The following is a 24,441-nucleotide window of genomic DNA, read 5'->3' as shown; positions in this document are numbered from 1 at the left end:
CGTGTGAATGTGAAGAAGAGCGGTCATACAATATTCAGGTGATGTAAATGTAATAGAACATCTCAGATCATATAAAATCATAAAAACTCGAAAAATCTGGACATAGATAGTGAATATAAATAGTCCGTGGCACTACAGGTCACAGAAGTGCCACATGGTACGTGTGTGCTTATCAGCAATAATAGTGATAATAAATAGTCCGTGGCACTACAGGTCACAGCAACGCCCGGTGATCGTGGAACTACAAAGTGCAGCAATAGCAGCTGGAATGCTTGAGAGTGCCCATGATCCAATGGGAATCCACCACCTTATATTACTTGTATAATGGCGTTAATGCTGATCCTTATGGGGGGGGGGGGGGTCTCATGAAGCCATAAATAGAGACTGGACTTCTCCAGGGTCAGGGCTATGCAAAACCAGCAAAGGATCCTCCTAGGTCAGGGGTAGGCAACCTGCGGCTCTCTAGCTGTTGTGGAACTACATTTCCCATGAGGCAATGCAAAGATTACAAAACTGACAGTTACAGTTATGACTTGCAGAGGCGTGATGGAACTTGTAGTCCTGCGGCTCTCAGGTTGCCTACCCCTGTCCTAGGGGGAAAAGCTCACCACAGGAGCCAAAGGTATGCCAATATAGTGCGGTATTTATTTGTAAATGGTTAAAAGTAATCCACATGGATACAGCAAAGAGTTAAATGCATGAAAGCATACCAAAATGGCCGCCGCTCCGGTCTGCGGCGGCGTGACGTCAGCATGTAAAGCTCCACCCAACACGTTTCATGCGCACGCACGTCCTCAGGGGCACGCCTATTAGCGAACATCATGGATAGACTCCGTTTAAATAGCCTGCAGGGCGCCATGTAAATTGCTCGTGACATTTTGTTGAAGTCAGGAAATGCTCACAGAATAGTAGGAGCCATGAAATGTATTCCGTTATCTTTTTAGTAAAAAAAAAAATAACCCAAATTAGTTTATAACCAAAAATTATAATTTTTAAACATTTTTTTAAAATTTTTTTTATATTATTATTTGTTTTTTGTTTTGTTTTTTTGTTTTTTTTACATACTGTCATTCTAGCAGTACTACTTGTGGGGGGTGATGAAGATTTATTTTATTTATTTTTTTTACACTGATTGCTTTTACACCCATAAAGGCTGTAAAAGCAATCATTTCTCCTTCTCTCTGTCTGCATTCTTGCAGCCATGAGAAATACTGTGTGAGCTGTGATTGGTCACAGTTTGTCACATGGTACAAGGCTGTCATGAATGACCCTGTACCATGTGATCTCTGTGACCATTCACAGATTTCACACGTAGTAAGCAATGATGTCACAAGTGACATCTTGCTTACTACTCTGCATGTGATCACTGATTGGCCAATCAGTGATCACATGCAGAGTAGTAAGCAAGATGTCACTTGTGACATCATTGCTTACTACATCTTGCTTACTACTCTGCATGTGATCACTGATTGGCCAATCAGTGATCACATGATCGGGACCTCGCACAGAGGTCCCGTCCGACGATCGGTGTTCCACTGTGTCCGGAGAACACGGTGGGCACCTGATCGCGCACACAAGTAGGGTGTGGGGAGTCCGTTTATAAACGGCCACCTGACCCTGCACTGCCCCCGTCCGGCCGTTTATATACAACGGCTGGACCGGAAGTGGTTAATAAAGGACTTGTCAAAGACTGTCTTCTGTAATTTTTTTTTTTTGCATTTATTGAAATCGTACAGAAGTATAACAAAGGTACATAAGAACAAGTCTTCTGTCATTTTCTAGAAACGGCCACCCGCCCCTGCACTGCCACCGTCCGGCCGTTTATATACAACAGTCGGACGGGAAGTGGTTAATGGAAAGGGTAAACTGATAAAAATGAATAGAGAGTAAAAATGAATAGAATGACTAAAAAAATCTGAATAGAATGAGTAAAAAAAAAAAGAAAAAGCCATTTAAGTCCAGGAGAGGAGCCAGTACAACTGTGCAAGATTGAAGGGAAGGCCGAAGGTCGTATTTAATGCATGCATGTGAAGGGGCCCTATGCTATTTGCAGTAAGTGTCAACCTTTGGGGGGGGGTCACTATGACAGAGGTCCATTTTATATCCTTTCTCTGGTTTCTTTTAAAGTTTGTTCAGATCAGCTGGGAATGGAAGTGAACTTTTGGCTAATCCCCTCCGCAGACAGCGATCAGTCTGCTCTTTAATTGCGTGATCTCCTCCTCTCCGTATCGCCGCTTGAAGTGATGAACTTTTCATTTAATAAGGTGTGTGGATGCCAGCAGCCGGGCTTTTAATCATCGCAGCCGGGCTTTTAATCATCGCAGCCTCTAATGAACACACAGACCTCCTCGGATGAGAGGTTTCATTATCGCTGTCCTGCTTCCTCTCCCAGTTCTTCTACTTGGTAGATTGCCAATCATTGAAAGGCACCAAGACAGCGGTACAAGTAGTCTTAGATCACCATTAGAAATACCCGGAGCTGATATACACCGATCAGCCAGAACATTATGACCACCCACCTAATATTGAGGAGGTCCCCCTTTGCTGCCAAAACAGCCCTGACCCGTCGAGGCGTGGACTCCACCAGACCCCTGGAGGTACGCTGTGGGATCTGGCATCAAGCCATCCATAGCAGATCCTTTAAGTCCTGTAAGTTGTTAGGTTGGGCCTCCATGGATCGAACTTGTTTTTTGAGCACATGCCACAGATGCTTGATTGGATTGAGATCTAGAGAATTTGGAGGCCAAGTCAACACCTCAAATCCTTTGTGTTCTCCAAACCATTGTTTGTGCTGGCAGGGAGCTTTATCCTGCTGAAAGAGGCCACTGCCATCAGAGAAAACCGTTTCCATGAAGGAGTGTACTTGGTCACCAGCAATGTTTTAGGTAGGTGGTACGTGTCAAGTAACATCCACTTGAATGGCAGGAGCCAAGGTTTCCCAGCAGAACATTGCCCAAAGTAAATGTGATCTGCATTGTAATACATCCAGTGGAGCCCAGAGGAGACATGCAGGGTCTTAGACTCTGCAAGTCTCATTAAAGAGAACCTGTCACCTAAAAATCCTCACATAGGGGACTTATTGGCCCCTATGTGATGAAGAAAAAAATACCAAAAACATTTTATTTGAAAAAATAAACTGACACCCAAGTACATAACATCCCCCCCCCATGCTTACGTTTTATGTACGTGCGTGCATACAGTGCAGGGGCAGACTGACCATTTGGAAACTCCTGAGGGCCTGGGGTCAGTAGGGGCCCCATGAGATGCCCCTGGTACCTTTTTCATAGGCTTTTTTGAGTTTGGGCAAGGACACAGGGGCCCCATGATCCCCTATTGCCCGGGGCCCCATGAGTTGTCAGTCCGCCCCTGATACAGTGCCTTCAAAAAGTATTCCTCCCCCTTGTAATTTCCCACATTCTGTCATGTTACAACCAAAACTGTCAATGTATTTTATTGGGATTGGATGTGATGGACCGACACAAAGTGGCACATAATTGTGAAGTGGAAGGAAAATGAGAAATGGTTTTCAACATTTTTTTTACAAATAAATCTGTGAGAAGTGTGGCGGCATTTGTATTCGGCCCCCCGGAGTCAATACTTTGTAGGACCCCCTTTCGCTTCAATTCCATCTGCAAGTCTTTTTGGGGATGTCTCTTTGCACATCTAGAGAGGGACATTTCTGCCCGTTCTTCTTTGCAGAATCCCTCAAGCTCTGTCAGATTGGATGGAGAGCTTCTGGGAACAGCAATTTTCAGGTCTGGCCACAGATTCTCCATTGGATTTGGGTCTTGACTGTGATTGGGCCATTCTAACACATGAAGATGCTTTGATCGGAACCATTCCATTGTAGGTCTGGCTGGATGTTTCGGGTCGTTGTCCTGCTGGAAGGGGAACCTCCGCCCCGGTCTCAGGTCTTCTGCAGACTAACAGGTTTTCTTCTAAGATTGCCCTGTATTTGGCTCCATCCATCTTTCCATCAACTCTGACCAGTTTCCTTGTCTCTGCTGAAGAAATGCATCCCCACAGCATCATGCTGCCACCACCATGTTTCACGGTGGGGATGGTGTGTTCAGGGTGATGTGCAGTGTTAGTTTTCCCCCACACATAGCGTTTTGCTTTTAGGCCAAAGAGATCAATTTTGGTCTCCTGACCAGAGGCCCTTCTTCCACATGTTTGCTGTGTCTCTCACATGGCTTCTCACAAACTGCAAACGGGACTTATTATGGCTTTCCTCCAACAATGGCTTTCTTCTTGCCACTCTTCCATAAAGGCCAGATTTGTGGAGTGCATGACTAATAGTTGTCCTGAGGACAGATTCTCCCACCTGAGCTGTGGATCTCTGCAGCTCCTCCAGAGTTCCCATGGGCCTCTTGGCTGCTTCTCTGATAAATGCTCTCCTTGCCCGGCCGGTCAGGTTAGGTGGACGGCCATGTCTTGGTAGGTGTGCAGTTGTGCCGTACTCTTCCCATTTATGGATGATGGATTGAAGAGTGCTCCGTGAGATGTTCAAAGCTTGGGAGATTTATTTTATAACCTAACTCTGCTTTAAACTTCTCCACAACTTTATCCCTGACCTGTCTGGTGTGTTCCTTGGCCCTCATTCTTCTGTTTGTTCACTAATGTTCTCTAACAAACCTCTGAGGGCTTCACAGAACAGCTGGATTTATACTGAGATCACATGACACACAGGGGGACTCTATTTACTAATTAGGTGACTTCTGAAGGCAATTGTTTCCACTAGATTTTAGTTAAGAATATCAGAGTAAAGGGCTGAATACAAATGCTGCCACAGTTTTCAGATATTTATTTGTAAAACCATTTATCATTTTCCTTCCACTTCACAATTATGTGCCACTTTGTGTTGGTCTATCACATAAAATCCCAATAAAATACATTGACGTTTTTGGTTGTAACACGACAACATGTGGAAAATTTCAAGGGGTATGAATACTTTTTCAAGACACTGTATGCATGCACGTACTTAAAGACAAGCATCGGGCGCCTGCGCATGAAAAATGTTGATTCCGACACGTTACCTATCGCCACGCACGCCAGAGTGAGAGCAGTAATTCCAGCACCAGACCTCCTTCATAACACTAAACTGATGACCTGTAGGGGCCTTTGAAGCGTCACCTATAGAAAATATCGGGTACTGAAGTTTGTCGCCATTTCACAGGCGCACACAAATTTAAGGTTTGACATGTTTGGTATCTATTTACTCAGCACAACCTCATATTTTCTATTTTACCCAGTTTTCCCTAAAATCCACTTTAGTGTTTTTTTTTATTGGAATTTGCGGTAATATTGTGCCACATAAAAAATTGGAACTACCAATCTTTTATTCTCTAGGGCAGGGGTGTCAAGCTCCATTTCATCGTGGGCCGTATCAGCATTATGGGCCCTCAAAGGGCCGGTTGCATCTGTAAGACTAGATGTCCAGAGCATCCCACCCCCAATACATCAGATGTCAAGAATCCCACACCCTCCCTAACACCACCTTGCACCCCCTTTGGGGCAGAGCTGGAAAGCAGAGCGTGCAGGGTCTGGAGGAGTACCAGAGGAGGAGTGGAGTCAGTTACCAGTGTCTGCTGAATGCTGAGACAAGGGGAGGCAGAGATGAGGGGGTGCTGCAGCTGCACTGAGAGCTGCAGGATTCGGCAGAGGTGTTCTCTTCTCCTGTCTTCTGCTAACTGCTGAGAAAAGATGGGGGTGGAGACAAGGGGGTACCTGTAGGAGAGGTGCAAGGGCCACATGAAATGGCCTGGAGGGCCTGATCTGGCCCACAGGCATTGTGTTTGACACCTGTGCTCTAGGGTGTCTGCTTTCAGAAAATATATAATGTTTTGGGGTTTTGTGTAATCTTCAGGCATAAAATGATTTTTTTTTAAAAACGTTTGCAAAAACTGAGTTGGCAGCGAAAGGGTTAAAGTGCAGCGAATATGATCTGTTGGGTAACCAATCCTTTCCATTGCATAGAGAACACAGAGACCCACTGATGACCTCGCCGGGTTTAAATGAAGGCATGTATTGAAATGGAAAGATTTCATTTAAAGATGTGATTAGCATGTTGATTGGGGGGGGGGGGGGAGGGATGAAAGAACCAAGGAAAGCAAAACATAAGCAGATTAAACTTCAACTTTAAAAATAGACCCTTTATTTTCACTATATGCTAATTAATTTGATTTAAAATGCTGAGCATTGGAGTCGATCTAATCCCTAACTTGATGTTTACTTTGTTAATTCACTGTGTGTCCATAAATAATTGCCCATTTTTTTCATAAAATACATTTTTCACTTTTATTTTTAATGATTTGTTACGTCTCAGTGCTGCTGATTTCCTCCATTGTCTTTCAGCTGCTTCCAGTTTACCTGTCCTCCACCGTTGGCAGGACATCGTTGTTCTGGACCGGCCTCCTGACATTGACAACAGCAGGCTGTAAATGTGTGCTGGCATGCCCATTTGTAGTCTCAGCCAGGGACCCATGTGATAGAGTGACAATGCAGGAGCACAGCTGGAAGACAGGAACAGGGCGTTGTCACCTCATAACAGGAAGTGCCTTTATGGCAGCCTTTTTTTTTTTTTTTGCACATCCCTCTCTTCTTTTAAACATGCTAGTGAACATTTTAACCACTTCCTGTCTGGCCCATGTTCATAAACGGCCAGATGGGAGCAGTGCAGGACCGGGTGGCCATTTATAAACATCCTTCCGCTTCCCTGCCTGTGCACACTCCCTGGGAGCACGCTTTACTGCGATCCGGTGCCCGCTGTGTCCGGAGATCGCTGTACGGGACCTCTGTGTGAGTTCCTGATCATGTGATCACTGATTGGCTAATCAGAGATCACATGAACAGTAGTAAACAAAATGTCACTTCCTGACATCATTGTATACTACGTGTGAAATCTGTGAATGATCACAGAGGTCACATGGTACAGAGCTATTCACAACAGCCTTGTACCATGTGACAAGCTGTGACCAATCACAGCTCTCACAGTATTTCTCATGGCTGCAAGAATGCAGCCAGAGAGAAGGAGAAATGATTGCTTTTACAGCCTTTATGGGTGTAAAAGCAATCCATGTAAAAAAAAAAAAAAAATCTTCATCACCCCCCACAAGTAGTACAGTGTCACCATGGTGACATTGTACTGCTAGGGTGACAATATGTTTAAAAAATCCAAAACATAAATAATATAAAAAAATAAAATAAAAATGTAAAAAAAATGTTTTGAAAAATTATAATGTTTGCCTATAACCTAATTTTTCCACCCCCTTCCAGTCCGGACGCTTTCCACCCCCTTCCAGTCCGGACGCTTTCCACCCCCTTCCAGTCCGGACGCTTTCCACCCCCCTCCAGTCCGGACGCTTTCCACCCCCCTCCAGTCCGAACGCTTTCCACCCCCCTCCAGTCCGAACGCTTTCCACCCCCCTCCAGTCCGAACGCTTTCTACCCCCCTCCAGTCCGGACGCTTTCCACCCCCCTCCAGTCCGGACGCTTTCCACCCCCCTCCAGTCCGGACGCTTTCCACCCCCCTCCAGTCCGGACGCTTTCCCACCCCCTTCTGGAAGGGGGTGGAAAGCGTCCGGACTGGAAGGGGGGTGAAAGCGTCCGGACTGGAAGGGGGGTGAAAGCGTCCGGACTGGAAGGGGGGTGAAAGCGTCCGGACTGGAAGGGGGGTGAAAAGCATCCGGACTGGAAGTGGTTAACTGGAAACTTTTTACTTTTTCATACCTTCTTTAAAACTCTGTGATCTACTTGCTGGTTCTCTGTGCTTCTCTCTGCAGTGCAGGCAGATCATTGTTGGTGGGAGGGGCTGGCAAGGTGCTTTTACAGTCAGGTCCATAAATATTGGGACATGGAGACAATTCTAACATTTTTGGCTCTATACACCACCACAATGGATTTGAAATGAAATGAACAAGATGTTCTTTAACTGCAGACTGTCAGCTTTAATTTGAGGGTATTTACATCCAAATCAGGTGAACGGTGTAGGAATTACAACAGTTTGCATATGTGCCTCCCACTTGTTAAGGGACCAAAAGTAATGGGACAATTGGCTTCTCAGCTGTTCCATGGCCAGGTGTGTGTTATTCCCTCATTATCCCAATTACAATGAGCAGATAAAAGGTCCAGAGTTCATTTCAAGTGTGCTATTTGCATTTGGAATCTGTTGCTGTCAACTCTCAAGATGAGATCCAAAGAGCTGTCACTATCAGCGAAGCCATCATTAGGCTGAAAAAACAAAACAAACCCATCAGAGAGATAGCAAAAACATTAGGCGTGGCCAAAACAACTGTTTGGAACATTCTTAAAAAGAAGGAACGCACCGGTGAGCTCAGCAACACCAAAAGACCCGGAAGACCACGGAAAACAACTGTGGTGGATGACAGAAGAATTCTTTCCCTGGTGAAGAAAACACCCTTCACAACAGTTGGCCAGATCAAGAACACTCTCCAGGAGGTAGGTGTATGTGTGTCAAAGTCACCAATCAAGAGAAGACTTCACCAGAGTGAATACAGAGGGTTCACCACAAGATGGAAACCATTGGTGAGCCTCAAAAACAGGAAGGCCAGATTAGAGTTTGCCAAACGACATGTAAAAAAGCCTTCACAGTTCTGGAACAACATCCTATGGACAATATATCAGTAAACAAGGGGGGGATATCCTCCTGCGCTTGATATGGGTACGTCCCTATCTACCAGCTGCAATCACTCAACCTCAACCAATAAGTCGTAAATACCATATATTAAATAGTGAAGCGCTCCCAAACTACCTAAGAAAAATCCCTCTATACATACCATAAATACCAACTGAACTTAAAAGTAATCGATACCATAAGGTGATGAAAAACATAAAAACTAAATCTATTAGTGAAAATACATAAACACCTCTCTTAATATCAATTAATAATGCCTCATAATTAATCTGTGATGGAAAATAACAAATATGAAATTCATGAAAAATACTCAAATATTAGTGAAAATAATAATACTAATTCATGTGACAAATCGTGATAAATTGTGACAAACCTATAAATCAAATAAATAGTGATTCTTCAAAAAATAAATAAATAAATAAATATGCAATACATATATCCTGTGATAAAACCCTATAACAAATTAAATTAAATAGATAACTACTTAATTCTGTGAAAAAATAAATAAACTCAGTGTCCAAAATATACTCAAAAAGTCCATGCAAATTGTGAAAACACTCTGTGATCTTCACTTCTAGTGCTCAAAAAGGAATCCTCCAATGGCAGCAATGCCTGCTCACCTCCCCTCCTCGACCCACACAGGGCCACAAGGCAAAAAAACTCCCCTCAAAGGCAATCCTTTATTCCAGGCAGCTCAACAAGGGACCTCAGGACTTCCACTCCACCTCCTCTCAAACGTCATATAGGACACAAACAAAAGCTTCCCATAGTGTAATACCGTTTAATAGGAGTAATTTGGCATAACATATTTTTCCCACTCACATGTAATCCTTGTAAACAGCGCTTTCCACCTCACATCATGGGTGTATTCACATACAGGGAGGGAAACAAATATGGCCGCTGCGTCCGGACAAACGTCCCCACGTGACCGGAAGTGACGTAATCTCGAACTGGGAATGGCGTTCCGACGCGTTGCGTCACGTGCGTCGTGACTTCATCAGGGACCCTGATGAAGTCACGACGCACGTGACGCAACGCGTCGGAACGCCATTCCCAGCTCACGTGACCGGAAGTGACGTAATCTTGAACTGGGAATGGCGTTCCGACGCGTTGCGTCACGTGCGTCGTGACTTCATCAGGGTGTTTTCACAATTTGCATGGACTTTTTGAGTATATTTTGGACACTGAGTTTATTTATTTTTTCACAGAATTAAGTAGTTATCTATTTAATTTAATTTGTTATAGGGTTTTATCACAGGATATATGTATTGCATATTTATTTATTTATCTATTTATTTTTTGAAGAATCACTATTTATTTGATTTATAGGTTTGTCACAATTTATCACGATTTGTCACATGAATTAGTATTATTATTTTCACTAATATTTGAGTATTTTTCATGAATTTCATATTTGTTATTTTCCATCACAGATTAATTATGAGGCATTATTAATTGATATTAAGAGAGGTGTTTATGTATTTTCACTAATAGATTTAGTTTTTATGTTTTTCATCACCTTATGGTATCGATTACTTTTAAGTTCAGTTGGTATTTATGGTATGTATAGAGGGATTTTTCTTAGGTAGTTTGGGAGCGCTTCACTATTTAATATATCCTATGGACAGATGAGACCGACATCAACTTGTACCAGAGTGATGGGAAGAGAAGAGTATGGAGAAGGAACTGCTCATGGTCCATCGCATACCACCTCATCAGTGATCATGGTGGTGGTAGTGTCATGGCGTGGGCATGTATGGCTGCCAATGGAACTGCTTCTCTTGTATTTATTGATGATGTGACTGCTGACAGAAGCAGCCGGATGAATTGTGAAGTGTTTCGGGAATATTATTGGCTCATATTCAGCCAAATGCTTCACAACTCATTGGACGCTTCACAGTGCAGATGGACAATGACCCAAAGCAGACTGCAAAAGCAACCAAAGAAGTGGAATGTTCTGCAATGGCCAAGTCCATCACCTGACCTGAATCCGATTGAGCATTTCACTTGCTGAAGACAAAACTGAAGGGAAAATGCCCCAAGAACAAGCAGGAACTGAAGACAGTTGCAGTAGAGGCCTGGCAGAGCATCACCAGGGATGAAACCCAACGTCTGGTGATGTCTATGTGTTCCAGACTTCAGGCTGCAATTGACTGCAAAGGATTTGCAACCAAGTATTAAAAAGTGAAAGTTTGATTTAGGATTATTATTCTGTCCCATTACTTTTGGTCCCTTAACAAGTGGGAGGCACATATGCAAACTGTTGTAATTCCTATACCGTTCACCTGATTTGGATGTAAATACCATCAAATTAAAGCTGACAGTCTGCAGTTAAAGCTCATCTTGTTTGTTTCATTTCAAATCCATTGTGGTGGTGTATAGAGCCAAAAATGTTAGAATGGTGTCGATGTCCCAATATTTATGGACCTGACTGTATATAGCTTCCTGAAAACATCACAGAACCCTGCCTCAGGAGCCTACAATCCTGATGTAGGAAGTGGGAGGAGTTATGCAAATATAAAAATGCTCTGATGAGTGGTTGTCAGTCTGAGGCAGTGGGTGTTCCTAGGCAGGTTGTATTTACATAGGTAACACCCACATGTGATGCTGAGCCTCCACTGACAGAAGGGGCAGGCTAGGGACAATCAGGCTTGGGGAGGACAGGGCTAGATGATGCTGGATGTCCTCCAGCCAGGAAATAAGGTGGAGCTATCTGACTTTCTGCAGCTTCTGATGCATATTGTGAGAGGCTCACAGTATGCTGTGAAATCATAGTAGGTTCTTTCCAGGAGAGGAGCCGCTACAACTGTGCAAGACTGAAGGGAAGGCTGGCGATTCAACTTTAACCTCTATTAATGCTTGCTCCTCCCAGATACAAGAGGAAAGGTCATTCCTGCTTGGGGATTGACCCTAAAAGACAGCATATTGTATGGGAGAATGCCCCTGAGAAGAAGCCATCCCACAAGAAACCAGAGCGATATTACAGCAGGAGCGCAGTACAGATGTTCCGGATCCGGGCAGAGCACGTGGCCTGTAGTAAGGAGACCACAGACGCGGCATCTTCCGGCTTCATTCTGGTGACGAACTATGACCCAGATACCTCCTCGGCCTCTGCCGCCCGCACCAGCTGGGTGAATCCGCTGGGCGTCTATGACGATTCCACCTCAATGTGGCTACAAGGCAAAGGAGGTCCAGAGGACAGGACTCCACCAGCTGCTCCTAGAGACACCGAACTGCTGGGGAAGGTGGAGGATTATAATCGGAGGATTCGCGAAAACCCCAGAGATGTCCAGACATGGATGGAGTTCGTCTCATTTCAGGTATTTACAACAACTATATACTGCCTTGTGAGCTGCAAATAGACTGAGGGAGAGTCTGGGGGGTGAGAGTCTGGGGGGTGAGAGTCTGGGGGGTGAGAGTCTGGGAGGTGAGAGTCTGGGAGGTGAGAGTCTGGGGGGGGTGAGAGTCTGGGGGGGGGTGAGAGACTGGGGGGGTGAGAGACTGGGGGGGTGAGAGACTGGGGGGGGGGGTGAGAGACTGGGGGGGGGTGAGAGACTGGGGGGGGAGGGACTGGGGGGTGAGGGACTGGGAGGGGAGAGACTAAGGAGCAGTGGAAGCAGAGGAACAGCGATCCACGAGAGGCGGCCTGGCGATGTAATTCTGCAAGCTCTGCCAGTGAGTGCTGGAATGAAGGAAGACGTGACAGGTTGGGGGCTGCTGGAGGTTGTCTGATTGCCCTACTGGAGGGTGTCTGATTGTCCAGAGGTAGGCTTCTGATTTTTGTGTTTGCCTAGGGCAGCACAAAAATGAAATCCACCACTGCCTAGGACTAAACTAACTAGCACTAAACAAGGGGGAGAGGAAAATACCAAAATCAGTTAACATGTTGTAGTGACCCAAAACTGTCACTAGATGTCAGCATACATATACATACAATAACCTAAGGAAGCTCAATAAAACATAGAGGAATTGCACGATCGTGCGTTTTGCATATACATCATAATGCTGTTTTACAGTTGTGTTCAAAATAATAGCAGTGTGTTGAAAAAAGTGACTAAAGCTGAAAATCCTTCTAATAGCTTTTCTTTCCATCCACACAAATGCATTGGGAACACGACACATTCTATTCCAAATCACAACATGAAGAAAAATACATCAAATTTGTGTTGTTCCTCTAAAACAATTGAAGAAAAGTGAATATTAGACGGTTCAAAAAAATGGCCGTGTTTGTATTCTTCTTTACAAACTCCAACATTCACTATATAAACTGAGAAATGTTTGAAGATTTTGCTTTCCTTTGAATGACTTCATGAATATTTGGTTGTAGTCGCACTGTTTCTGAGAACTGCTGTACATCTGTGTTGCATGGAGTCCCCCAACTTCTGGCCCCTGTGATCAGGTATTCCAGCCCAGGATGATTGGACCACATTTCACAGTTCTTCTCTATTTCTTGGTTTGGCCTCAGAAACGGCATTTTTGATGTCACCCCACAAGTTTTCTATTGGATGAAGATCCGGGGATTGGGCTGGCCACTCCATAACGTCCATCTTGTTGGTCTGGAACCAAGATGTTGCACGTTTACTGGTGTGTTTGGGGTCGTTGTCTTGTTGGAACACCCATTTCAAGGGCATTTCCTCTTCAGCATAAGGCAGCATGACCTCTTCAAGTATTCTGATGGATTCAACCTGATCCATGATCCCTGGTATACGATAAATAGGCCCAACACCGTAGTATGAGAAACATCCCCATATCATGATGCTTGCACCACCATGCTTCACAGTCTTCACAGTGTACTGTGGCTTGAATTCAGTGTTTGGGGGTCGTCTGACAAACTGTCTCCGCCCACTAGACCCAAAAAGAACAATCTTACTTTCATCAGTCCACAAAATGTTGCGCCATTTCTCTTTAGGCCAGTCAATGTGCTCTTTGGCAGATTGTAACCTCTTCAGCACACGTCTTTTTCCCAACAGTGGGACTTTGCGGGGACTTCTTGCAGATAGCTTGGCTTCACATCGGCGTCTTCTAATTGTAACAGTCCTCACAGGGAACGTCACACCTTCTTTCATCTTCCTGGAGCTGATTGTTGGCTGAGTCCTCACAGGGAACGTCACACCTTCTTTCATCTTCCTGGAGCTGATTGTTGGCTGAGTCCGCCCCATTTTGGCTATTCTTCTATCCATTCCAATGATAGTTTTTCGCTTTCTTCCACGTCTTTCAGGTTTTGGTTGCCATTTTAAAGCATTTGCCATCATTTTAGCTGAGCAGCCGATCATTTTCTGCACTTCTTTATATGTTTTCCTCTCCAATCAACTTTTTAATCAAGGTACGCTGTTCTTCTGAACAATGTCTGGAACGACCCATTTTCCTCAGAATTTCAGAGAGAAATGCACTGTAACCAGCATGTCCAACATTTGCTGCCTTTCTTCCTTAAATAAGGGCAATAATTGCCACCTGTTTATCAAAGAATGAATGACCTCACTAATAGAACTCCACACTGCTATTATTTTGAACACGCCCCTTTCAATGAGTGATTCAATGACACAGAATCAGCAGCATGAATGTCATGACTGTTGGGTCTGTTGGATTTCTATGACTCTACTACACCGGCTAGGAAATTATCTGCCATGTAGGAATATCATTTCCACCAAAAACAGTGATTGATCCGGTTAGTGATGTCTGACGGCTAGTATTTTGAACACAACTGTATATGTGTAGCTGGGATTTTCTTTCTTTACTCTCTAAAGGATGAGTTGTTGGCACAGCCCAGCATGTATTCCACCTGTGAGGGAGAGGTGGACAGTTATCGTACGTCTCTGAAGGTGGTCCTGGAGAAGAAGCTGTCTATCCTGGACAGAGCCATTGAGAGCAATCCTGGCAGTACGGAGCTGAAGCTGGCGCGGTTGGGTCTGTGCGCAGAGTTCTGGGAGGCCCCCGCACTGCTGAAGGAGTGGCAGAAGCTGGTCTTTCTACACCCCAATGACCCGCAGCTGTGGCAGAAATATCTGCTCTTCTCTCAGAGTCATTTCAGCACCTTCTCCATCTCCAAAGTGATCTCCATCTACGGAAAATGCCTCACCACTCTCGCCGCAGTACAAGATGGCAGCATGCTGTCCCACCTGGCTGTGCCGGGCACCGAGCACTCCATGTGTGGTGAGTACACTTTTTTTCACAGCGGGCATCCTACAGGACATGTGGAAAACCCGTGTTCTGTGCGTGTTTCCTTCAAAGCATTCAAAACGCTCTGCATTTGCCATCTGAAACGGGTGTCAATGTTAAGTCAATGCACTGGGGGTTATTTACTAAAACCGGAGAGTGCAAAATCTGGTGCAGCTCTGCATAGTAACCAATCAGCTGCAAGGTTTTATTGTCAAAGCTTAACCACTTCCCGTCCAGCCAGTGTATGGACGGTGGCAGTGCAGGGTCGGGTGGCCGTTTATAAACAGCCTCCCCGCACCCTGCTTGTGCGCGTTCCCTGGGAGCGCGCAGCACCGCGATCTGGTGCCCGCTGTGTCCTCCGGATGTCTGATGCCCCCTGTGTCCCGATCATGTGATCGCTGATTGGCCAATCAGCGATCACATGCGGAGTAGTAAGCGAGATGTCACTTCTGACATCATTGCTTACTACGTGTGAAATCTGTGAATGATCACAGATATCACATGGTACAGGGCTATTCACAACAGCCTTGTACCATGTGACAAGCTGTGACCAATCACAACTCACACAGTAGTTCTCAATGGCTGCAACAATGCAGCCAGAGAGAAGGAGAAATGATTGCTTTTACAGCCTTTATGGGTGTAAAAAAAAAAAAAGATCATCCCCCACAAGTAGTACAGTGTCACCATGGTGACACTGTACTGCTAGGGTAAGTATGTTAAAAAAAAACCCATAATAATATAAAATAAATGTAAAAAAAATGTTTAAAAATTATAATTTTTGGTTATAAACTAATTTGGGTTATTTTTTTTTTTACTAAAAAGATAACTGAATAATTTTATGATGAAATATTATTTATTTGCAAAATTTTATAAGAAAAACATTTTTTTTCAAAATTTTTGGACATTTTCATTTACATAGCAAAAAAAATAAAAATCCCAGTTGTTAATAAATACCACCAAAATAAAGCTTTATCTGTCTCATAAAAATGCTAAAAAATTCATATGGGTACAGTGTTGCATGACCGCGCAATTGTCATTCAAATTGTGATAGCGCTGAAAGGTGAAAATTGGCCTGGACTGGAAGGGGGTGAAAGTGTCCGGCCTGGAAGGGGGGGGGGGAAGTGTCCGGACTGGAAGGGGGGGGGGGAAGTGTCCGGACTGGAAGGGGGGGGGGGAAAGTGTCCGGACTGGAAGGGGGGGGGAAAGTGTCCGGACTGGAAGGGGGGGGGGGGGAAGTGTCCGGAGTGGAAGGGGGGGGGGGGGAAGTGTCCGGACTGGAAGGGGGGGGGGGGGGGAAGTGTCCGGACTGGAAGGGGGGGGGGAAAGTGTCCGGACTGGAAGGGGGGGGGGGAAAGTGTCCGGACTGGAAGGGGGGGGGGGGGAAAGTGTCCGGACTGGAAGGGGGGGGGGGGAAAGTGTCCGGACTGGAAGGGGGGGGGGGGAAAGTGTCCGGACTGGAAGGGGGGGGGGGGAAAGTGTCCGGACTGGAAGGGGGGGGGGGGAAAGTGTCCGGACTGGAAGGGGGGGGAAAGTGTCCGGACTGGAAGGGGGGGGAAAGTGTCCGGACTGGAAGGGGGGGGAAAGTGTCCGGACTGGAAGGGAGGGGGAAAGTGTCCGGACTGGAAGTGGGGGGAGTGTTCGGACTGGAAGGGGGGGGGGGGGAGCGTCCGGACTGGAAGGGGGGGGGGAAGCGTCCGGACTGGAAGGGGGGGGGGGGGAAGCGTCCGGACTGGAAGGGGGGGGGGGGGAAGCGTCTGGACTGGAAGGGGGGGGGGGGGGAAGTGTCCGGAGTGGAAGGGGGGGGGGGGAAGTGTCCGGACTGGAAGGGGGGGGGGGGAAGTGTCCGGACTGGAAGGGGGGGGGGGGAAGTGTCCGGACTGGAAGGGGGGGGGGGGGGGAAGTGTCCGGACTGGAAGGGGGGGGGGGGAAGTGTCCGGACTGGAAGGGGGGGGGGGGAAGTGTCCGGACTGGAAGGGGGGGGGGGAAAGTGTCCGGACTGGAAGGGGGGGGGGGAAAGTGTCCGGACTGGAAGGGGGGGGGGGAAAGTGTCCGGACTGGAAGGGGGGGGGGGGGAAAGTGTCCGGACTGGAAGGGGGGGGGGGGGAAAGTGTCCGGACTGGAAGGGGGGGGGGGGAAAGTGTCCGGACTGGAAGGGGGGGGGGGGAAAGTGTCCGGACTGGAAGGGGGGGGGGGGAAAGTGTCCGGACTGGAAGGGGGGGGAAAGTGTCCGGACTGGAAGGGGGGGGAAAGTGTCCGGACTGGAAGGGGGGGGAAAGTGTCCGGACTGGAAGGGAGGGGGAAAGTGTCCGGACTGGAAGTGGGGGGAGTGTTCGGACTGGAAGGGGGGGGGGGGGAGCGTCCGGACTGGAAGGGGGGGGGGAAGCGTCCGGACTGGAAGGGGGGGGGGGGAAGCGTCCGGACTGGAAGGGGGGGGGGGGGAAGCGTCTGGACTGGAAGGGGGGGGGGGGGGAAGTGTCCGGAGTGGAAGGGGGGGGGGGAAGTGTCCGGACTGGAAGGGGGGGGGGGGAAGTGTCCGGACTGGAAGGGGGGGGGGGGAAGTGTCCGGACTGGAAGGGGGGGGGGGGGGGAAGTGTCCGGACTGGAAGGGGGGGGGGGAAAGTGTCCGGACTGGAAGGGGGGGGGGGGAAAGTGTCCGGACTGGAAGGGGGGGGGGGGAAAGTGTCCGGACTGGAAGGGGGGGGGGGGAAAGTGTCCGGACTGGAAGGGGGGGGGGGGGGAAAGTGTCCGGACTGGAAGGGGGGGGGGGAAAGTGTCCGGACTGGAAGGGGGGGGGGGAAAGTGTCCGGACTGGAAGGGGGGGGGGGAAAGTGTCCGGACTGGAAGGGGGGGGGGGAAAGTGTCCGGACTGGAAGGGGGGGGGAAAGTGTCCGGACTGGAAGGGAGGGGGAAAGTGTCCGGACTGGAAGGGGGGGAAAGTGTCCGGACTGGAAGGGGGGGGGAGCGTTCGGACTGGAAGGGGGGGGGGGGAGCGTCCGGACTGGAAGGGGGGGGGGAAGCGTCCGGACTGGAAGGGGGGGGGGGAAGCGTCCGGACTGGAAGGGGGGGGGGAAGCGTCCGGACTGGAAGGGGGGGGGGGGAAGCGTCTGGACTGGAAGGGGGGGGGGGAAGCGTCCGGACTGGAAGGGGGGGGGGGGAAGCGTCCGGACTGGAAGGGGGGGGGGGGAAGCGTCCGGACTGGAAGGGGGGGGGGGAAGCGTCCGGACTGGAAGGGGGGGGGGAGCGTCCGGACTGGAAGGGGGGGGGGGAAGCGTCCGGACTGGAAGGGGGGGGGAGCGTCCGGACTGGAAGGGGGGGGGGGAAGCGTCCGGACTGGAAGTGGTTAATTGAACAAGCTGAAAAATTGTAAAAAAATTAACTATTTCAGACATTTTGAGAGGAATAGAGAGAGCAGAAGCAGAGATAGCAGTATGTGATGAGACTCCCGGTCTTTTCTGGTTGCAGTCACTATGGATGCCATCATAATGCGGCGCGTTCTTCCATTGTTTCCTTCATGCAAAACCTGGAACTGACTGCGCTGGTGTGCCGGGTCCATATGAATACATGGGAAACGCTTTGCATGCATTTCTGATGATGAAAAAAGGCTCCGGACGGCATCTGGACATGGAACAGTTAAAAAACGCTTCTAAACGCAGTTAACCGCATTTAAAAGCGTTTGGTGTTTGAAACGCCAATAAAATCTACTTCTGAACGCAAGTTTTCTGCGGTCAAAAAAACGACTGTAAACTCGACTGCCCGTAAATGAAGATGTGTACACGGACACATAGGGAAACATTAGGGGGGAGTTCAGGGGCTGCTGAAAAAACGCTGAACAGCTCCTGGATGTCAGTTTGTCAGTTGCAGTGTACATGGGGCCCTAAAACGCACATACAAACTGCAGCGCACTGGTGTGAGCTCGGCCTCTGTGCTCCCTCAGTGGACTCACACTGCCATCTAGAGTATGAATATAAGAAATACATCCCATTTTCAGCAAAGCCGGAGGACATGGATGCTGTGATTTCTGACCTCTCCTTACAAACAACGCTCACTACTTGGATGACCTTTTCAGTCTTCAGTGTTTTTTTGGGTTACTAATCCGGAGTTCTTACACACAAAGAGTGAAGCAGAATTAATCCCCAGAACAGAAGTCTAGTATAATCCCTACTTATTCCTAGATGCGGTGGCTGCATTAGTTTTCTTATTTTTTAAACTTTTTTTTTTTCTCCCTGGTGATCTGGTCAGAAAGTCCTGTTTTCCAACTTCCTTTACCGATGGTTCACACTTATGCGGTGCACAATTCCCAGCGTTTTCTGTGTGAATTCCTCACCGCATCAGAATAGCACCCCGAACCGATGTGGGTGTATCTTACGTTAACAACACCCCGCCATCGGTCCACAAAACGGGGTGCAATGTGCAGAATCGGATCGCGTGGGTGTGAATACCAGATTTCAGTGAGTTATTCCTAAGAATTACAGGCCTACAATAAAAAAACAAGGAATAGTGCCGATTGTTGGTGTCAGTGGGAGGAATAGTGCCCCATCATTGGTATCAGTGGGAGGAATAGTGCCCCATCATTGGTATCAGTGGGAGGAATAGTGCCGATTGTTGGTGTCAGTGGGAGGAATAGTGCCGATTGTTGGTGTCGGTGGGAGGAATAGTGCCGATTGTTGGTGTCAGTGGGAGGAATAGTGTCCCATCATTGGTGTCAGTGGGAGGAATAGTGCCCCATCATTGGTGTCAGTGGGAGGAATAGTGCCCGATTGTTGGTGTCAGTGAGCGGAATAGTGCCTGATTGTTGGTGTCAGTGAGCGGAATAGTGCCCGATTGTTGGTGTCAGTGCGAGGAATAGTGCCCGATTGTTGGTGTCAGTGCGAGGAATAGTGCCCCATCGTTGGTGTCAGTGGGAGGAATAGTGCCCCATCATTGGTGTCAGTGGGAGGAATAGTGCCCCATCATTGGTGTCAGTGGGAGGAATAGTGCCCCATCATTGGTGTCAGTGGGAGGAATAGTGCCCCATCATTGGTGTCAGTGGGAGGAATAGTGCCCCATCATTGGTGTCAGTGGGAGGAATAGTGCCCCATCATTGGTGTCAGTGGGAGGAATAGTGCCCCATCATTGGTATCAGTGGGAGGAATAGTGCCCCATCATTGGTATCAGTGGGAGGAATAGTGCCCCATCATTGGTGTCAGTGGGAGGAATAGTGCCCCATCATTGGTGTCAGTGGGAGGAATAGTGCTCCATCATTGGTGTCAGTGGGAGGAATAGTGCCCCATCATTGGTGTCAGTGGGAGGAATAGTGCCCCATCATTGGTGTCAGTAGGAGGAATAGTGCCCCATCATTGGTGTCAGTGGGAGGAATAGTGTCCCATCATTGGTGTCAGTGGGAGGAATAGTGCCCGATTGTTTGTGTCAGTGGCAGAAATAAGGCCACAAGGGCCGGATAAAGGCAAGCAAAGGGCCACGGTTTGGAGACCACTGGGCGTCCTCCAACCAGGAAATGAGGTGGAGCCTACAGTCCTGATGCAGGAAGTGGGAGGAGTTATGCAAAATGCTCTGATGAGTGGATGTCAGTCTGAGGCAGTGGGTGTTCCTAGGCAGGTTGTATTTACATAGGTAACACCCATTTGTGATGCTGAGCCTCCACTGACAGAAGGGGCAGGCTAGGGACAGTCAGGCTTGGGGAGGACAGGGCTAGATGATGCAGGATGTCCTCCAGCCAGGAAATGAGGCGGAGCTCTATCTGACTTGCTGCAGCTTCTAATGCACATTGTGAGAAGCTCACAGTATGCAGTGACATCAGAGGAATTCATTTCAGTCCAGGAGAGGAGCCGCTACAACTGTGCAAGACTGAAGGGGAGGCTTCCCCTAACTCAGGGGTAGGCAACCTGCGGCTCTCTAGCTGTTGTGGAACTACATTTCCCAGGAGGCATTGCAAAGATTACAAAACTGACAGTTACAGCTATGACTTGCAGAGGCATGATGGAACTTGTAGTCCTGCGGCTCTCAGGTTGCCTACCCCTGGCCTAACTGAACTCAAACTAGGAGAGGGCGGGGCAGCACCAGTAGCCAATCACATGTGCTGACTAAGGACATGCCAGTACAACTGTGCAAGACTGGAGGTCAGATTTAATAAATCCGCCGTGTATTTGCGGTGTTTCCTCCATGCCTCATGAAATCTTGTCTTACATCTGCTGCTAACATCTGTGTTGTTAAACATCCTTCTTCTTTCTCTGATGGACAGAGATCTTCCTCCAGCAATGTCACTTCCTGCGGCAGGCTGGCCACTGTGAGAAGGCGGTGTCCTTGTTCCAGGCGCTCATCGACTTCACCTTCTATCAGCCGGACAGTGTGAAGGACATGACCACCAAGGCGCAGGTAGGTGCCCGCTGTACCGGTGTGCATTGTTAGATTTATCATGTCTTGGACGTAACCCTTTAACCATTTCCAGTCCGGACACTTTCCCCCCCTTCCAGTCCGGACACTTTCCCTCCCTTCCAGTCCGGACACTTTCCCCCCCTTCCAGTCCGGACACTTTCCCCCCCTTCCAGTCCGGACACTTTCCCCCCCTTCCAGTCTGGACACTTTCCCCCCCTTCCAGTCTGGACACTTTCCCCCCTTCCAGTCCGGACACTTTCCCCCCCTTCCAGTCCGGACACTTTCCCCCCCTTCCAGTCCGGACACTTTCCCCCCCTTCCAGTCCGGACACTTTCCCCCCCCTTCCAGTCCGGACACTTTCCCCCCCTTCCAGTCCGGACACTTTCCCCCCCTTCCAGTCCGGACACTTTCCCCCCCTTCCAGTCCGGACACTTTCCCCCCCTTCCAGTCCGGACACTTTCCCCCCCTTCCAGTCCGGACCCTTTCCCCCCCCTTGCAGTCCGGACCCTTTCCCCCCCTTGCAGTCCGGACCCTTTCCCCCCCTTGCAGTCCGGACCCTTTCCCCCCCTTGCAGTCCGGACCCTTTCCCCCCCTTGCAGTCCGGACCCTTTCCCCCCCCTTGCAGTCCGGACCCTTTCCCCCCCTTGCAGTCCGGACCCTTTCCCCCCCTTGCAGTCCGGACCCTTTCCCCCCCCTTGCAGTCCGGACCCTTTCCCCCCCCTTGCAGTCCGGACCCTTTCCCCCCCTTGCAGTCCGGACCCTTTCCCCCCCTTGCAGTCCGGACCCTTTCCCCCCCTTGCAGTCCGGACCCTTTCCCCCCCTTGCAGTCCGGACACTTTCCCCCCCTTGCAGTCCGGACACTTTCCCCCCCTTGCAGTCCGGACACTTTCCCCCCCTTGCAGTCCGGACACTTTCCCCCCCTTGCAGTCCGGACACTTTCCCCCCCTTGCAGTCCGGACACTTTCCCCCCTCCCCCCCTTGCAGTCCGGACACTTTCCCCCCTCCCCCCCTTGCAGTCCGGACACTTTCCCCCCTCCCCCCCTTGCAGTCCGGACACTTTCCCCCCTCCCCCCCTTGCAGTCCGGACACTTTCCCCCCTCCCCCCCTTGCAGTCCGGACACTTTCCCCCCTCCCCCCCTTGCAGTCCGGACACTTTCCCCCCCTCCCCCCCTTGCAGTCCGGACACTTTCCCCCCTCCCCCCCTTGCAGTCCGGACACTTTCCCCCCTCCCCCCTTGCAGTCCGGACACTTTCCCCCCTCCCCCCCTTCCAGTCCGGACACTTTCCCCCCTCCCCCCTTCCAGTCCGGACACTTTCCCCCCTCCCCCCCTTCCAGTCCGGACACTTTCACCCCCTTCCATTCCAGGCCAATTTTTAGCTTTCAGCGCTATCACACTTTGAATGACAATTGCACTGTACCCATATGAATTTTTTTGAGACAGATAAAACTTTATTTTGGTGGTATTTATTCACCACTGGGATTTTTATTTTTTTTGCTATGTAAATGAAAAAAGTCCAAAAAGTCCAAACAGTTTGAAAAAAAAGTGTTTTTCTTATAAAATTTTGCGAATAAATAATTCATCATAAATCTTGGTCAAAATTTATTTAGTTTATCTTTTTAGTAAACAAAAAAATAACCCAAATTCGTTTATAACCAAAAATTATAATTTTTTAACTTTTTTTTTTTTTTTTTTTACTTTTTTATTTTATTTTTTTATATATTTTTTTTTTTAACATACAGTTACCCTAACAGTATAGTGTCACCATGGGACTTCCTTCGGGCGGAAGCACGGAACACCTGTGCACCCCCATGTGGGTAAACAAGGCCATTGCACGGGTGACCGCTGTAGTACGCCCATTTAAATGATACCCAGGGGCGGACTGACCATTTGGAAACTCGGGCCCTGCCCGAGGGCCCGGGGTCATTAGGGGGCCCCATGAAATGCCCCTTGTACCTTTTTTCATAGGCTTTTTTGAGTTTGGGCAAGGACACAGGGGCCCCATGATCCCCTATTGCCCGGGGGCCCCATGAGTTGTCAGTCCGCCCCTTGATGATACCTTACTGTCAAACACAGCGATTGCTAGCAGCTTCAGAACAGAAGACCCTACAATAGAGAGGGTTGGCTTCTTAGCTGTGCTCTCCATAGTAAACTCTGCTTCTTGTACATCCAGCAAAGGGTTAACTCGTCCTGCACCTCACTGATAAAAGGCTCTATTCTGTTGACGTGGGCTGATATAATGAACGTCTCGGACATTTCGGAGATGATTGCAAAGCTGTGGACGGGCTTCACTCTCCTCTTATACACAAGTATTCGTATTACTTAAATTAAAAGTAAACTCGGATGAATTTAGCGACAGCTTGAAATGAGGCAATTTTGTGCCGGGGCCGAGCAGCGAGCAAATGTTTCAAACCATTTAATTGGTGATTAAGGAACTGCAGTGCCAGTATGACCCTGGAGGGTCCGGTTTGGTCTTTATTAATCCAGAAGAGCAGCAAAGAGATGGAGATGAAGCACACAGGAGATGTTTTACCTGCCAAAAGATCTGGGATTCACATAAACTATTTGGCCAGAAGTATGTGTACCCCCCCCCCCCCCTCCAAATGATGGTGTTCAGATGTCTCCAGTACAGGTCCTGTTAATACTCCATCATACAAAGACATTGTAGACAATTGTACTCTTCCATCCATGTGGTAACAGTTTGGTGAAGACCTGTGACTGGGCCCCTGTGTACAAAGCCAGCTCTATAAAGACATGGGGTGGTCAGTTTGGTGAGTAGGAACTCAAGTGCCCTACACAGAGCTCTGATCTCAACCCTACTGAACACCATGGAGATGGATTGAAATGCGACGTGAGCCAGGTCTTCCCATACAACATCAGTATCTGACCTCACAAATGGGTACAAATTCCCACAGATACTCCAGAACCTTGTGGAAAGTCTTCCCGGAAAAGCGAAGGATGTTCTAGCCACAGAGGTGGGTCATGTCCATATTGACCACTTCAGTATCGCGCCATAGCCGAAGGACGGCTACAGCTCCGCTCTCTTGCATCGGGTGTGCTCTGTGACCGCTGTGTCCTTTTGGATACAGCTGATCACAGATCGAGGTAAAGGGCCAATTACAGCGGCCCTTTACCATGTGATCAGCTGTGTCCAGCCTGCAATTCTGACAAGGCACATTTACTCATAATCAGTAAGCTGATTATTAGTGCAACCCCAACAGTGTCAATCAGTGCCCATGAGTGCAGCCTCCCCCGTGCCCAT

The 24,441-nt window shown here is 48.5% G+C and overlaps 1 protein-coding gene across 1 annotated transcript in view; it reads left to right on the top strand.

Annotated features, from left to right (window-relative positions):
* Window positions 1–24,154, top strand: part of LOC149427324 (nuclear exosome regulator NRDE2-like) — a gene marked incomplete at its 3' end in the record, with an annotated part of 46,149 nt that extends 21,995 nt beyond the window's left edge. The window contains exons 5-8 of the mRNA XM_089668125.1: window positions 11,526–11,973; window positions 14,398–14,803; window positions 21,048–21,181; window positions 24,095–24,154. Coding sequence (XP_089524251.1) covers window positions 11,526–11,973; window positions 14,398–14,803; window positions 21,048–21,181; window positions 24,095–24,154 — 1,048 coding nt within the window. The remainder of the gene's footprint in view (window positions 1–11,525; window positions 11,974–14,397; window positions 14,804–21,047; window positions 21,182–24,094) is intronic.
* Window positions 24,155–24,441: the final 287 nt, after the last annotated feature.

This window comes from Staurois parvus, unplaced genomic scaffold, assembly GCF_062004578.1.
Source record: "Staurois parvus isolate SC_StPar_1 unplaced genomic scaffold, SC_StPar_1.0 ptg003872l, whole genome shotgun sequence".
NCBI lineage: Eukaryota > Metazoa > Chordata > Amphibia > Anura > Ranidae > Staurois > Staurois parvus.
This window is presented reverse-complemented; position numbering and strand designations above follow the sequence as displayed.